We start from the raw sequence: 16,856 nt of genomic DNA, 5'->3' as shown, positions 1-16,856 counted from the left end.
AAACAATATGATGGCATAAATTCACAAAATGCGAGAAGTCCGCCAGTCCTGGCCAAGGGCCCGGTTGTTCAAACGCACAAATGTCACGGTGTTACCCCTAACGGTTACGTTACGTTATCTCTTTCAGTTAATCACATTAACAAATTTCATTTTAAGACTGGACGCTTCCGTTAAAGGTACGTTGTCTTGAAAAACTCAGCCCAGTACCAGTGCGTGTTGCCAAATACGCAGTGGTACTGGGCTGAGTTGAAAAAATAAAGGGTTTTTTTGTAATTTTTACAATTTTACTTATAGCGGATCATGAAATTTCCCTCGGTTTGTCCATAAAAAATACATTTCCACGATTTTGTTTTGCATCTTCGCAAATTCGCAAAAATGAAACACCCAAAAAGATTAGAAGCTCACGATATTGCACAGAGATCCAGCTCTTGAATATGTTTACTGGTCGTGAAACAATGCCATGAACTATTGAAAATTATTTCGCCCCACCTGACCCTGAATGGCATACTTCCATTGGCCCACATTCTTAATGACTGGGATGAATGATATGAGAATGTCTGACAGAATTGTCACAAATAGAACAACTTTGAACAAAACTGATAATAAAATACTGCAAATCGCAAAGTTTTCTGTAAAAAGCACTTTTCCGCGATTAATTTTTTTGTAACCTTTAGGTTTTTTTCGCAAAATCCGCTAAAATGCCAACGAAAATTAGCGGTTGACACCACCGGTATGGAAACGAGATCTGCATTGTTTATAGAAATATCTGTATACGCTCTATTCAAGAACACTATCCATCGCTCGAACGGCCATCCTGGTATTACCAGTGGTTTTCAATATACTCCGCGTCTCGATATAGTTTGTAGTGTGAAAGTATAGAGTGAAAAAACCCGGAATCTCAGGATGCCGAACAGCCTGCATGCGTAGTAGGCCGTCCCACTACCGTAGCGGATCGGAGCCTATTTCAGTATGTATTTGAATGAGCTACCTAAGTAGGATGATGAAAGACACCAGTGTGAATCAGGCTATTCTCCGCGGAGAAGACACAGATGAGTCCGATTAAACCACTTTTACAGCTTACAAAGGCAAAGAAACTGCAATTACAAATTCCTAATTAGAACTTTTGAAACCTCGTACCTGAATTGTCCATGAGTCATCCGCTTGGTAGATTTGACAATGGTTCTTAAAGGGAGTCTATAGGAAGCAGCCAGGTTGGTCGGATTAAGTTACACTTAGTCACCAACCCCCAATCCCCTGTCTATAGTCCCCCTTTAAAGGCCAATGCAGTTCGTTAAAGATTGGCAATTGAGAATTAGAAAATTTCCAATTGCGTAAATATACATATATATGTATTAAGTATAAATTTCAGGATTGCCGTTGTGTAGATAATATAGATACACGAATGCGAGGTTGATTTCCATATAAACCCAAACAGATAGTCTGTAATGTCTGTATTCCTGCCATTCACGAAAAAGCCTTCCAAGAGATATCTGGGTAGTAGTATTTTCCTGTTGTGTCATCCAACTCATCCCCTATTTTTGATGAAATAATGCTTGAATCTGAAAGAAAAAAAATCGATACAATTTTACAAAAGTTGGCAGGGAATAATCCGTCTCAGCACACCAGAGTCTTTCAGTAGCCTTTTTATTGAAAGACTCTGGTCTCACCAACTCATGTTAGGCCTAGTCCTGATTTAAATGCTGGTGAATTTGGCTTTTTGTGGTTGGTCAAACCTTAAAATTAAATAGATTGACAAGCAAACGTTTAATAATGGATAATGTTTTCTCAATCTTACCTTTGGAACAAAGACTATCATCATCATCTCCCTCTGTCCGCTGACTCTGCACACCTTCTGAATGCACCGAGGGCGCGTGACCATTTGAAATGGGACGATGCTCTCTCTCAGGTTCAAAGCACGGATTCTCAGAGCTCGTATTTTGTAGGTTTCCAGTCTGGTAAACTTGGCTCGTGCTTGGAGAGGTCTGTTGATTTTGGCCAAAGTTTTGTGTGGTGTACCACGTAGAGCAATAAGTATCATCTGCAACATGGAGAGGTGGATTGGAGTCTGAAACATCAAAAATCTCTTTTCGAAAACACCAAATCACGGCATTTAAACAGATTGGTCTTGAAGGGGGTACACCGTTCGTAGTAATCTGATTGTGAAACTCATGCAGACTTTGATCCATAGCCGGTAGCTGTGGCATTTAATTTACCATGAAACGGCAAAGTTATCAAAAAATAGTGAAAGCTAAACTTACCGATAAAATTCTAAGTACCCATGGGAACAAGTCTGATAGCTTGAATGTGCAGTATACCCTGTACTTCGTATACCGTAGTCTTTCATTGTACATGTATAGCCTACTCCTTCTAATATACAGTTATATTTGAATGTACAGTTATATTTGAATCGCTGAGATGTAAACACATTGGTGGTCAAGATGGATAGCTTAGCGCTCTATCTGGCGCGCTATGTTAAAAGTTGGGAGAAGAATACTTAGGACTCGTCCCACCACCTATTGACAAGGTAAAATACTTACTCCTTTTCCTGCGCATGACGAGTATGGAAATAATGACGATCAGTACCAAGGTGGCACCACAGGTTCCGCCGATCACTTGTATCATGGGGAATGGAGTGGTGACTGGACAAATATTTGGATCGCCTGTAAAGGATTAACTATGCATTAAACATTTTTGTAAATTATTTTGGAGGGAAAGTAACCAACGCTGTCGTAAGTAAAAACCCTTTTTTCTTTTTTCTGGTAAACAAGTCCTTAAATTTTGCTGAACGGTTATCGACATTGATACTTATTCACACTCTGTCAAGGATGCTGCAATCTCTTCAACCACATGAATATGTATCTATAGAAGCACTGTCCTACCAGAATCCCAAACCAGAATTGTACAGCCCCACATACACCATATCGTCTCTGTTGTGAAGACGTGTTAAGTTCTTATAAAATAAAGGCTTGTTAGGTTTTGAAAAACATTTAAAGGTTTTTATCTGGCCATCACAAATACCTACACCACCGAGGTTTTTCGGTGAAATGAAAAACCCTAATAGACTAAGGGGTTTTAATTTCGTCGAAAAACGTTTCCCGGGTGCATATTAGTGTTGGATGTAAAACATTGAAAGGTTACCTTAATTTCTAAGAGTGTCAAAGCCAACCATGCTCTTTTGGAAAAAAAGATAAAACATGAAATGTACAAAACCAAACCACGAGCTTAAACTTGTTACACTTAATTCATAGCACAAGTTAAAGTTTGAAAAAATCCTGATAAGAGTTTTAATATAATTACCCACCATATGTGATATTAAAGTCCTCACGCGTTGTCATGCAATCGTTTTTCTCCAGACCGAATTCATTCACACACACCATCTGCCCGTCTGCATTCTTCCGTGTAGGTTTTATCTGTAAGAAGAGAAGATCATGGTAGAATGCCACTCAGAGCTACATTCATGAGGCTGTCCATTCGTCTTCTTAAATATGGTCTTTTTATTGAGAGGGACGAGCCGATATTACTGCGTTCGGAGTGTAAATCCGAGCATGTTGTATAAAATCGTTCACATCGTGGGTGACGTGAAGTATTTGAAAAGTGCAGTAGGCCTCGATTTAGACCCCGGATTTGAACGCAGAGGTTTATTTTTTCAGATTCGAACCCGAGGTGGAGGGTTTACGAGTATGTTGAGATCCCGAAACTTTCGAGGGTAGAGCTAAAGGTTAGTCAAACCGAGCTAGAGGTGAGGGTAAACATTGAATTTTAGCGACACCCGTGAAGGCGGAGAAGATCGGCATGCAAAGTCAAAGGGAAAGAAAAATTAGGAGTCCTTATGTTGTCCAATCAAAAGTACCGAATTATGCATCCCCGGCGTTCTTATTTGCAACGAGCCAATGACAGGTTCTATTTTGGGGTTATTTCCGGTCACATGTTGGTTTCGAAAATGGGCGCAAGGTGAAATTAGAGGTTTGGGGTTACAAGGCATACTCACCCTTACGCTGTACTGTTTGCTACCGTTTTGGGGACATAGTCCTTTGAAGTTGTGAAAGTTATATGGCTGAAATTGTAAGATGGACTTTCGGTGATGAAGATGCAATGATTTTATCTTGTCTTTCCATTGCATTTCATAAAAATGATCAAAATGCATGGGCCCACATTAAATTTGTCCCCATGCATCATAGGTTCGAGCACTATACGGGCGCGATCTGAGTATTGTTTGATTTCAAACATAAATGCATTACATGTGCATCATTTTGGCTCGAACCTGATAGCAGTTAAAAGAGTTCAGGCCGACCCATAATACACTGTCTATTGTCTTTAAACAAACCCCGCGCTCGCATAGGCCTAAACTCCCATTTTTCTTGTGTCTCATCAAAACGTTATCGGGGCAAATCTTGATTGCATGGACCCCCACGAAACAGATTTCGAAGGGTCGATTCGGCCTGAACCGACAATGGCGAATAAATGTAATGGATTCTCTAGCCCACTAAACAGACTGACTCTAGTGTATTTTGCTGTATATTGCCGTGTGTGGAGCTTTTCATACGAACAGTTGTGTGGAGCATGCCGGGATGACCCACCCTTTTCTGGTAGTCATTCAGACTAAGTGTAGACTGAGTGTACGTAAAAGAGGAGGCAATCAAAATCAAGCAGCTTGCTCAGGGTTGCAAACGAGCTGGGGACAGTGCCGGGAATCGAACGCACTACCCTTTGATCATATAAGGCCGAGATATAAATAAAACAACCACGCCACTCCTTTCAAAACGAAATTTCTCTTCGCAGGTTACCCTTTATTTACTCAGTACAAACGCCCCCATTTCCATACTCGTTCCCCTTTTAGTCCTCAGTAACAAACTACCCATTTTCCATACACTTTCTCTTTACATTGCTCAGTAAAAACTCTTTCTTTTCGATCGTCAATACATCACCGTATAGATAACGGAAATACTCTGCCTACCTCTCTAACCACCACGTTTGGCCCATCCGGGTAAAGGCTAACACTGTAGCTGGTAAAATTGTACTTGTCTGGGGCTGCGACAAACCATACCTGCGCCCGACCATGGTCTTGTGGGGAATAGTTTAAAATAAGAATTGTCGTGGACCACTTGTAAGGGATATCTGGAAATATAAATGACAAACTTTTAGATAGAAAGCATCTTCCTTTGCAGAAGGCAGATAATGTACTCCGAAATTGCCTACTCAGGGAAACCGACAGACTGCGTCATTCCCACAAATGTTTCCCTCATCTTTGCACAGTTACAAATTCTTCTTATTCCCATACACGTTCCCATTTTAATGCTCAAAAACTCCCCCTTTCCCATGCAAGTTCCCCTTTTAATGCTCAGTACAAACTCCCCCTTTCCCATGCAAGTTCCCCTTTTAATGCTCAGTACAAACTCCCCCTTTCCCATGCAAGTTCCCCTTTTAATGCTCAGTACAAACTCCCCCTTTCCCATGTATGTTCCCCTTTTAATGCTCAGCACAAACTCCCCCTTTCCCATGTATGTTCCCCTTTTAATGCTCAGTACAAACTCCCCCTTTCCCATGCAAGTTCCCCTTTTAATGCTCAGTACAAACTCCCCCTTTCCCATACACGTTCCCATTTTAATGCTCAGTACAAACTCCCCCTTTCCCATGCAAGTTCCCCTTTTAATGCTCAGTACAAACTCCCCCTTTCCCATGCAAGTTCCCCTTTTAATGCTCAGTACAAACTCCCCCTTTCCCATGCAAGTTCCCCTTTTAATGCTCAGTACAAACTCCCCCTTTCCCATACACGTTCCCCTTTTAATGCTCAGTACAAACTCCCCCTTTCCCATGCAAGTTCCCCTTTTAATGCTCAGTACAAACTCCCCCTTTCCCATGCAAGTTCCCCTTTTAATGCTCAGCACAAACTCCCCCTTTCCCATGTATGTTCCCCTTTTAATGCTCAGCACAAACTCCCCCTTTCCCATGCAAGTTCCCCTTTTAATGCTCAGTACAAACTCCCCCTTTCCCATGCAAGTTCCCCTTTTAATGCTCAGCACAAACATCCCCTTTCCCATGCAAGTTCCCCTTTTAATGCTCAGTACAAACTCCCCCTTTCCCATGCAAGTTCCCCTTTTAATGCTCAGCACAAACTCCCCCTTTCCCATGCAAGTTCCCCTTTTAATGCTCAGTACAAACTCCCCCTTTCCCATGCAAGTTCCCCTTTTAATGCTCAGTACAAACTCCCCCTTTCCCATGCAAGTTCCCCTTTTAATGCTCAGTACAAACTCCCCCTTTCCCATGCAAGTTCCCCTTTTAATGCTCAGTACAAACTCCCCCTTTCCCATGCAAGTTCCCCTTTTAATGCTCAGTACAAACTCCCCCTTTCCCATGCAAGTTCCCCTTTTAATGCTCAGTACAAACTCCCCCTTTCCCATGTATGTTCCCCTTTTAATTCTCATTCTAAAAGGCCTTAGTCACAGTATATCATTGTATCTAATACAAAATACATTACGCCTCGTTTTGATCGGAGCGGTCTTGGTATCGTAACCAATGACCGCCTGGGTTGGTATAAAATTCTGAATTTTAGCAGACGAATTATTTTCACCAAGAAGCAACGACTCAGCCCCACAAAACAATGTCAAGAACACGAGATTTTGAAGTATTCCCCGATATTGGGATTTGTGAAGTAGGCAGGATACCCGAGGACTCTTTCGAGGTCGTCTGTCAGGATTCAGAAGAGGTCAAAGACGAGGAAATGGTAGAAATCGAGCTAGCAGAAGCAGGAGCCTCGGGAAATCACGACACTTGACTGGGAATTCCCTTGCTGCGTGACGTCATCTTCACAAGCAACAATATGGCGGAGTTCCGAACACCAGGCTGGATCATTCTTTGACGAAAACGGAACATATATACCTTTCAAATCGTATTTTATTTGTTTAATTTTGAAACCTTTTAGAATAGAAATTAATACCTCGCTGGCGGTCATTGGTTGTATAATCAAGACCGCTCGGGTAGACCTCAAATTACGTCCAAAACCCTCGGCGAAGCGCCTCGGGTTTTGGACTGCATTTTCGGTCTACCCGAGCGGTCTTGATTATACAACCAATGACCGCCAGCTCGGTATTAATTCCTTAAGTACAAACTCCCCCTTTCCCATATATGTTCCCCTTTTAATGCTCAGCACAAACTCCCCCTTTCCCATGCAAGTTCCCCTTTTAAAGCTCAGTACAAACTCCATCCTTGCCTAAATACGTTCCCCTTTCATAGTTGCTTAGTAAAAAAACCTTCCTTTCCCATGCACTTTCTCCTTTTATTACTCAGTTACAAACTCCTTCCTTTCCAAACGTGTTCACTTTTATTGCTTAGTTACAAACTCCCCTGCTTATTCCCATACACATTCCTATTTTATTGTTCACTTACAAACTCCCCCTTTTCCATACATTTCCTCCTACACTACTCAGTTACAAACTCCTTTCTTTCCCATACACCTTCCCCTTTATTGCCAGTTCAAACTGATCCCATTTTCAATACACATTTCCCCTTCATTGCTAAGTCCAAACTGATCCAATTTTCCTTGCACGTCCCTCTTTTATTACCCAGTACAAACTCCCCCTTTTCCATACACTTTTTCCCAATTTCCCTCGGTATGCCAAAATCGGCTTAACAATGCATATCCCTCTTTCGTTGCTTGCTTACTTACAAACTCACATTTTTCATATGCGTTCCCCCTTTATTGCACTGTTGACAACTTTTGGCTTACCTTTAAATGTCTTTGTTGTCGCATTCGTAGTAACTGCTTCGGGCCCGAGACTGGAGACAGGCAAGCTCTGTACGAAGATAGTGTATGGTGTAGCTGAGAGAAGGCCGGGGATGTAGCATCCTTCTGGGGGATAGGTGAACACCACCTAGAAAAGAAATAGCGAAGGTATCATAGCCTACCCTTTATTGAATAATGAGCAGCATTTTCTTATAAGAGTTTCAATGTACACATTCGGATGCAGAAAAATCAAATCGGTCAACCATCGTATTCTTTATATCTATAAAAAAAACTCCATTCGTAAATGTTGTATTCGCATCGTTGGGACTTTGGAGGGCGGGTCGGATTTCTTTAATGTTTGGTTTTTATTAATCCTTGTCTCAAAACCAAACAGAGTTGACCAGTATAGTTTGACCTCCAGAGCTGCAACGATGCAGATATAACATATACGAATGGACTATAGCAGTGCGGTGTACATCAACCGTCAATGGCGTGGAAACGATTAGACAAAGTGATTGGTTAGAACATGTCATGTCAGCGCCGTCCGTCGTAAATTTGTGGCACATAAGTCGTTAACCACTGCGACACGTCCAAGGTCGGAATCAAACCGACAACAATGAAGAGGAGGAACTTGTAATTTGTAGACGATTACTGAGATATGTCATCACCTTCGTATATTCCCGTTCGGATGTTTCCGGAGAACCGGGAAAATGGTCAATGGGTATGGCACTCGCTCATGTGACAATCCATTCCCTCTATTTGACGCTGTTTGATATAATGATTTTGATATCAACAGCAATCTATTAAAGGCCATATATCAAGGTTTTTTGCCATTTTCTGCTGTAAGACGATTTCAAAAGTGTACCTAACACTTTATACAATACAGAAAACCAAATGCAATTAGCTCCATCCATTTTGAAGATATAGCCAATTATGTGTTTGACAACTTGATTACCTAATCAGGCTAGCAACTGGCTTGTTAGAGCCAGGCGGCGGGTTCAGCAAAAGTTGTGATGTAGATCAGGTTATCTGTACATGTCATGCAATCATAAAAGCAGGAGGGCCTTAATTAATTATGCACACCTGGAAGTAATGTGTTTCATTCACTATGGTGTTGTGTGGCTCCGAAATGTGTCAAGGATAGCACAAAGAACAATCGAATGACAGATGGGACCCATTTTCATGAATTTCCAAAGCCAGTTGAACGAGAGAGGAGGAAGCTGTGGATTCGGAAGTGCAAACGTTTGGAGTGTTGGAAGCCTGGGCCTTCGGCCAAACTTTGCAGTGATCACCTTATCGATACGGATTATCACATGAAGCCGGATATCTGCATCCAACTGAATATTAAATGCCACTTGTTAAAAACAGCTGTTCCAACCATGTCAATTGCATTTAATGCCCGAGGCTGCTGAGGTCGGTTGTTATACAATGTGTAGGCCCTATTGGGGCCTGTGATACCGCATAGTGTCTTCTTGTGTTCCAGCCATAGCAAGGTGACAGCGACACAGGTCAGTGTCAGTGACAGCCACTGTCAATGACAGATTATTGTCATCTGACATCTAGGCCTATCTAACGTTGCACAGCATTATATCGTCACGTCAAGATGATTGTGCATAATACCGTCACTTTTCAATAGTAGTTCAGCGTCATGACATAACTGGCGATACAACACTGACGAGGCGAAACAATATTGTGCAACATTAGTCTGTTCAAAAATCATACATGTTATGCATCTGCAACCGTCTATCAATGTCTTCTTTGCTATATCGGCAGGTCTGCCATGCAAATTGATTAACCACAAATTCTAATCACTTTCGTCCGAATGATCACTCTCATTATGATCTAGTGATATTAATGGCTCGAACATGTACGGCTCAACGTTTAAATATCCTTCTGTATCGACCAAAACAGAAGGATATCGTTTCGCTACATTGCCAGTTCGCTACCAGTCGTTTCGCTACATGTGGCGGTCGTTTCGCTACATGGTAGGTCGTTTCGCTACATGGGTGGAGTCGTTTCGCTACATGATGGGTACGGTCGTTTCGCTACATGGAGGACGTTTCGCTACATGGGTGGAGTCGTTTCGCTACATGGATGTAGGTAATTTCGCTACATCGTAGGTCGTTTCGCTACATGGGTGGAGTCATTATTTTTTCAAGTTTGTGCTAAACTCCGGGCTAAATATTTGTTGTGAATTTAGGGAAAAAATGCTCGAGTATACTACAATCAAGATGTACAGACCGGGGGAGCTGGCGGTACGTACCCATAAGTCTTTGCGGTAGTCTCGCGCGTACCGGATATAACCCATCAAGCTTTTCTCCTTCAGAGAAATACTGCGTTGCGCTCAAGTGCCTTATAAGGCTGTGAACAAAATTAACGTTCGACCAATGAGAAAGCCACATTACCCTGCATACGAGGTTGGACGCGTGATCACTAAATGACAAGTAAAAATAGAATCAGACCACATGTTTCTATATGTCAGAATGCTGCCGTTTGCGCTGTAGTACACGTGTGTTGTCCAAATTTTCGATTTCAAGCAAGTTTAAGGCCAACCTCGTGTCCACCAGACTAATGCATAATTGGCAGTTGAGCGCAACGCAGTATTTCTCTGAAGGAGAAAAGCTTGATAGGTTATATCTTGATAGGTTATAACCCAAAGGCCTCCAAATCTGCGTTGGAGTGCGTTTGAATGACCCCTGTCAATCAATAATAAAGTACGAACACGGATACGGACGACGAGCGAGCCAACGCGAAGGCCTTGCAAAGGCCTCCAAATCTGCGTTGGAGTGCGTTTGAATGACCCCTGTCAATCAATAATAAGTACGTATACACGGATAGACGATTGAGCGAGCCAACGCGAAGGCCTTGCAAAGGCCTCCAAATCTGCGTTGAATGAAGTGCGGTTGAATGACCCCTGTCAATCAATAATAAGTACGTAATTGAGCGAGCCAACGCGAATGGATGGCTATGAGGTTACTGGTCCATTCAAGTGCGAACAAACTCTCAACAACTGTTCTGTCGTTATCTCCCCGTCGCTGTAATCGTCCCATGCCTTAAAGATACGTCTTTGAAGCGCAACGTACTTCTTTCGCTGTATTCTGCGCAACTTGCCCTCAGAAACCAGCCGTACCTGAAGATGCGCAATTTGCGCTTCTGAATTCAAGAGGTTGATCAACTGGTAGAAAGGGAGTCCGCTGCGTCCTCCGGCCCGTCTGTTTATCGCGTTATGCCACCCCTCGACGTCATTGTTCGTCCGTATGGGTGACATGTACACGCTCCAAGAAGTTTCATTCCAGTTCGGGTTATCGAACCACGTATTCTCGATGTACGTCACCAATTGCGACAGAGGCTGCGAGGTTGCCCTTGTTTTCATTACATCGAAAATCTCGCGTATCCTGTCGGCGGGAAGGAATGGTAGGGCCATTAACTTCTTTATGTAGTCGTGTGCATTTCTATCGTTCGCGTAGGCCGTTTGCAAGCCGAGTTCTTGGACTTTCCGCCAAATTGCTTGGGTCCAGTGGAACAGACATCCTGTGATGTTGATGCCTGGAAATACTCGGCGGAAAGCGACCGGCAAAGTTTAAACGTGGCATCAGCGTACCAGGTCTTTGCTTTACTCAGGAGGTGGATTTGTTCATCTGTTGCGAAGATGAAATGCCGGCGATCTCGGACATTAATGTCAGCTTTAAAACAGTTGCCCCTCGCGTTTGCATTGATGTCCGGCCGAAAGAAGCGCGATTATAAAGCAATCTTGCAAAGGTTGAAGGAGATTGTCGGAGAGGTTCGCGTCGATAACATCGTTATTGACTTTGAAAGTGCCATGTGGGGGGCTTTCCGCCGAGCCTTATAAGGCACTTGAGCGCAACGCAGTATTTCTCTGAAGGAGAAAAGCTTGATGGGTTATATCCGGTACGCGCGAGACTACCTCAAAGACTTATGGGTACGTACCGCCAGCTCCCCCGGTCTGTACATCTTGATTGTAGTATACTCGAGCATTTTTTCCCTAAATTCACAACAAATATTTAGCCCGGAGTTTAGCACAAACTTGAAAAAATAATGACTCCACCCATGTAGCGAAACGACCTACGATGTAGCGAAATTACCTACATCCATGTAGCGAAACGACTCCACCCATGTAGCGAAACGTCCTCCATGTAGCGAAACGACCGTAGCGAAACGACTCCACCCATGTAGCGAAACGACCTACCATGTAGCGAAACGACCGCCACATGTAGCGAAACGACTGGTAGCGAACTGGCAATGTAGCGAAACAGCCTACGTCCCTAGCGGCCACATGTGGAACTAATCTAAAGTTGTGTGTGGTGGGAAATTCAAATAGTTTAAAATTGAAAATTGAAATAACTAAATAATGACTTTATTATTAGAATTTTTTTAATGTCTGGGATCTTGTTTTTTTAACCCTCAACATATTTCATGAGTATCAAGCATGTTTTCAAACCTTGATATATGGCCTTTAAGCACGATGTCTTGTCATTTAATTGTGACGATATTAGTGATCTTGATTAAAAAACCTGCACTTGAATAGCTTTTGTGCATGGCGTATTTGGATCTCTTTCATATATCACTACGCGTGCGCAGGAAAATGCGTATATGCACAACATTGAAAATAGTAATGGCGGTCAATGTTCCTCTGGTTCTTCAAAATATCATGATGGGCGGATCCGAAGCCTCATGTACAAACGCTATATTACGTACATTCTGATCATTAGGCCGCTCCAGTCTGACCGTCAGATTCAGCAGACGACAGGTTTGCTTCTCAGGCGTCAATGGAAAGATTGTGATTTCAAATCCAGTTAAATACCGAATGGATGCTGAAAGGAACGATGAAGCCATGCGTACATTTATCGGTGTAACATCTTTTCTCTCCGACTCATGCATTGAATAGGTGACACCTGGTGAGGTTGAGAACGAGCAACAACGAGATTAAGTATTTATTTTACTTGGCAGAAACCTCGCATCAATAATATACATGTAGCATTTGTCGAGTGCAAAATAACTAGGCCTCTGGCCAGAAAAACCATAAACCAGATACGCAGCCTCTATAAATATTAATTGGGTTGTTGCGCTTTACAAAAAATATCATCGTTATCCTTGTTGCTTTGGAGTAGGTATCAAATTCATGTACTTGATAACATTTATGGCGTCATAAGAAGGAGGAAGAGTGAATTATGTATCAATTAGATTTCTATGGAGATATAAGACTAGTGCGCAAATAATCTATTTAATCATAGGCAGGTTTCACAACCCTCACGAAGAGCTATATACAAACGAAGAAGTAATGTGAGTAATAATGGCATGTTGTCTCTTCCTATTACCTTCCCATATTACAAATACTACTCACAGTCACTGGGAGGTTCCCACGAAATTATGAAGGACGGGAGCAGGTTACTCGGGTTGACTATCGATTTCACCTTGAGATTACGAGCAGGCCCAGGTGTATCGTGCGCAGACACACGTCGTGGCGTATCAGCCCCACAATTATCTAAAACGAACGAATTGTTTTTACTAGAGACTCGGGTTATCAATTGATTTTTGGTTATCAAAGCTCTTGAGGCCTACACTTGAGCTGAATGTCAACCATAGTGATGGATTTTGGCACCAAGGTTAAAAATTACAACGGTTTAGGCAATGTTAATCGAACAAATGCAAACAATCGAAATGCATTCAAATTCGATCTTATTTACATTGTATATTAAGCTTACTTGACTTGGCGAAAATGCTTTGCACATTTACAAAAATGTAGAGTTCATTTTACTTAATATCTATAGGTGGTAATGACCGATTTCATTTTCTCTTTCTGAGCAGCCAAGACCAAGGCGAAAACCATCAAAAGCTCGGACCCCAAGGTCAGACCTAGATCAAGGAGCGCCATTTGCGGCCGGGCGTCGAATAGCAAAACGTGATAAAAAGCGAAGGGTGCATGGTGTCACCTCATACTCTGTTTGTGTGGTTTTCAGAGTTAGCAAAAAGTATATACATATGAACTTACATTTTTCCTGGCTAGGGATGACACAGGAAAGATGCTGTCGTCGCAAGATATGTGAATATATGAAAAGAGGGACATATCATAATTTTATTTCAATTATTTAGGTATTCGGGTATTTACACCGATTACTGTGAAAAATACTGTTATTCTCGTAATTCCTAGTCCTGGTTTTCCTACACTCCGGACGCAGCGTACCGGCCTCGTCTTGTCACCCATTAAGGAAAGATGATCAGAATGACGAAATGGACCGCATAAACTGTAGGCAATACCTCCCCCCTCAAAATTTACAAATCCCGAGATGGGGGGGGGGAGTATTTTGAAATATTGGAACAAACACTGCCCCCTCTCTTTAAATTTGCTGAGTGCGGGAGGGGCATACCTCACCACTTTTCACTATACAATGCCCGATACCTGTAGATAGGCCTACTAACATTGATATACTTCATGAGAATGCCATTGTAGTTCCACTTACCTTCAATGGTGAACAATCACTGCATCTCGGCTGCGCCAGCACAACATCTACCACTATCAAGCAGCTACATACCACACAAACAATAAAAAATACAGTCATGTTTCCTTGTCATAGCAGCCGGGAAAATCAACATGATCTCGCGAGCATGATCTAGTCGTCTGTCCCGGGTCGCCTGTATCCCGTCTAATGAAGACAATGCCGCAGTGCCGTCAAGAGAGAGAAGCATGCAGAGCAGGATGCTGTGCTCATTGGCCATGACCAGCCGAAAATCATCAAAACCACTCGTGTTCAAGGAGTTTCATCCTCAACAAAGCGGAACATATTAAATCACGGTAGTACTGTTTTATGTAGAACGACGATAAAATATAGAATAATGGGCCTTTGCATTATAGATTTGACCCAGTTCTTCAGGTATGTTCTTGAGATTTTCCGTGATTATTTACTCTTATCGCGGCGTATTTCATGCATGTAGGTCAAGGAATGAACCCGTGCCTCCCTCTGAAGAAATCACGCGCATAGGTTTTTGATAATGTGAAAATTCAAATTCAAAAAATTAAAAATGCATATATCAATATCATGTTTATATGTACCTGGAAAGAATGTCTTTTCCCGATTCATCTTATCTCCGGATACTTCCATTTCTCGATACGCCGCGGAACACTTGAAGATTATTTATTTATATTTATTTATTTATTTATTTCGTACGAAGTACAATAGACAGTGAGTTAATAGGGTGCATGTACATGTATATTTGTGCAATTACAGGCGTTATAATAAGAACATAGTTATTACATACAGTTTAATCAAGTCTCATCTGTACACACTACATTTAGCATCTGCTCAATCTCTGTTTTACTTAGAATAGAATAATCCCAGCGGTCGCGCATTCTCAATAGGTCCCTAATTACTGGTCCGTTATAGGCTCCGTTTCCTCAAATGTCTCCTTCTTTACTGGTAGGTTGTCTATAGTACACTGGAACAAGTCGCATATTTTCAGCAGATTTCGTGATGCACTCGTTCCGCCCAGAAGAGTCAATTCGACACTTATTGAAACTCTCTTGCTTTCACTGTTTATACAGCTTTTAAAGAATCTCGCAAATCTCTTAAAAACCTGGATATCGGACTGTTCATCTCTACAAATAGACGGCAGCAGTATACAATGGGTTCTGCAGGGTAACCTGAATAACTTTCGAATGCAATTTCTCCAAGCAGTGTTGAATCTGCTGAAGGATCGGTGAGAATAGTCCCATAGAGCGCTACCGTACAATGTCATGACATATGATTTAAACAGCCTGTACTTTACTTCGAAATCACAGAAACCGAATAATGATAACAGACAGTTTGTTCGTTTGTACATTTCCGCGATGACATCGTTAATGACGTTATCCTTAACGTCAACGCCAACCATGTGTCCTAGGTGTTTTGTGTGGTCTTGGGCAATAATTCTGTCGTTCCATATAATGAATATCTCCTCGTTTGGCTTCTTTATACCGTAGAAAAGCAAAATGCTCTTTGTGGGATTAAACGTGACATGATACTCCACTGAGAAAGTATCGCATATCTTCAACATTTCCATCAACCCGCTTTTCATTGGAGATAGAATGACAATGTCATCGGCGTAGCCAAAGGCCCCCATAAACACGTGACCAACATGACATCCCAGTTTGGAACATTCCAATCGTTGAAGGAGTACATCCATTATATACAAAAAAGAATTGGGGATAAAACTCCCCCCTGTTTAATCCCGTTTTTAACACTAATTGGCCTGCTCAGTGCGGTTTTCCACTTTACCCGACACTGTTGAGTCGCGTAAAGTCTAGCAAGAAATCTGGCTATAAGTGGACAACACCCTTTCTTTTTGAGTAGATTAAAAAGTTTGATATATTGGACTCTATCGAACGCTTTACTAGCGTCTAGGAACATAGCGTACACATTGGACCCATTCTTTCTGAAATAGTCGATAGTTTGTTGCATGGTAAAGGTGCATTGCGTGGTAGAACCTTTGCTTTTAAAACCGAACTGTAAATCTGATGACTTAAACGTGCCGGGGCACTTCTTAATCACAATGTGGTCGAAAACTTTCCCAAGAATGTTACTCAACGTTATACCCCTATAGTTTTCTGAGTCGCTCAAAGACTTTCTAGTGTTTTTAGGAATAGGAATGATAACTGAGTTTTTGAAAGCTTCAGGGACATATGAGTGCGTTAGCATACCCGTGAGTAATGCAGCCAGAAGTTCATCTAAGTCTGTAGTGCCATGTATTAAATGATCCGAGAAGAGAATTTTATGCCCTTCATGCTTTCCTTTGTTTAAAAGTTTAACCGCACCGCGGACTTCTGCCGGTGTGATCACGTGACTTTTGCAAGCACACTTATTCTGCATACAGCCATTGCCGATGTCTCTGTCCAGTGAATTAATCAACTCATTCATTTCTGCCTGGTCGTACCCCACAGACGAATAAAGTTGTTCATATTTGTCAGCGAAACTCTCAGCTATTGAATGCTCGTCATTGGCATCGTCTACTTTGTTTGGAGTTGGTTTCTTGCCTCCCTTTACTTTGTTTACCATTTTCCAGAAATCTTTATCATCGTGTTGTAAATGGGCCTCGGCAATATGCATTTGTCTCTGCGCGACGTTCTGTTGTTTTAGTCCTTTTA

The 16,856-nt window shown here is 42.0% G+C and overlaps 1 protein-coding gene across 2 annotated transcripts; it reads right to left on the bottom strand.

Moving 5' to 3' along the window:
• Positions 1–148: 148 nt before the first annotated feature.
• On the bottom strand, positions 149–14,526 carry LOC135490836 (uncharacterized). 2 transcript variants are annotated; one of them, XM_064776386.1, is made up of 11 exons: positions 14,200–14,526; positions 13,731–13,764; positions 13,083–13,223; positions 12,437–12,552; positions 7,724–7,868; positions 4,955–5,115; positions 3,989–4,054; positions 3,302–3,410; positions 2,538–2,660; positions 1,796–2,065; positions 149–1,559 (listed from the first exon to the last, which is right to left on the bottom strand). In XM_064776386.1, exons 1-11 carry the CDS (start codon positions 14,296–14,298, stop codon positions 1,465–1,467), a joined length of 1,359 nt encoding a protein of 452 aa, XP_064632456.1. In that variant the 5' UTR covers positions 14,299–14,526; the 3' UTR covers positions 149–1,464. The 2 variants fall into 2 exon arrangements, with proteins under 2 accessions (XP_064632456.1, XP_064632457.1); XM_064776387.1 differs by having other exon boundaries at positions 1,796–2,038.
• Between the last annotated feature and the right edge of the window lie 2,330 nt (positions 14,527–16,856).

Source organism: Lineus longissimus, chromosome 7, assembly GCF_910592395.1.
Source record: "Lineus longissimus chromosome 7, tnLinLong1.2, whole genome shotgun sequence".
NCBI lineage: Eukaryota > Metazoa > Nemertea > Pilidiophora > Heteronemertea > Lineidae > Lineus > Lineus longissimus.
Note: the sequence above shows the minus strand (reverse complement) of the source record. Positions and strands in the feature narration are given on the sequence as shown.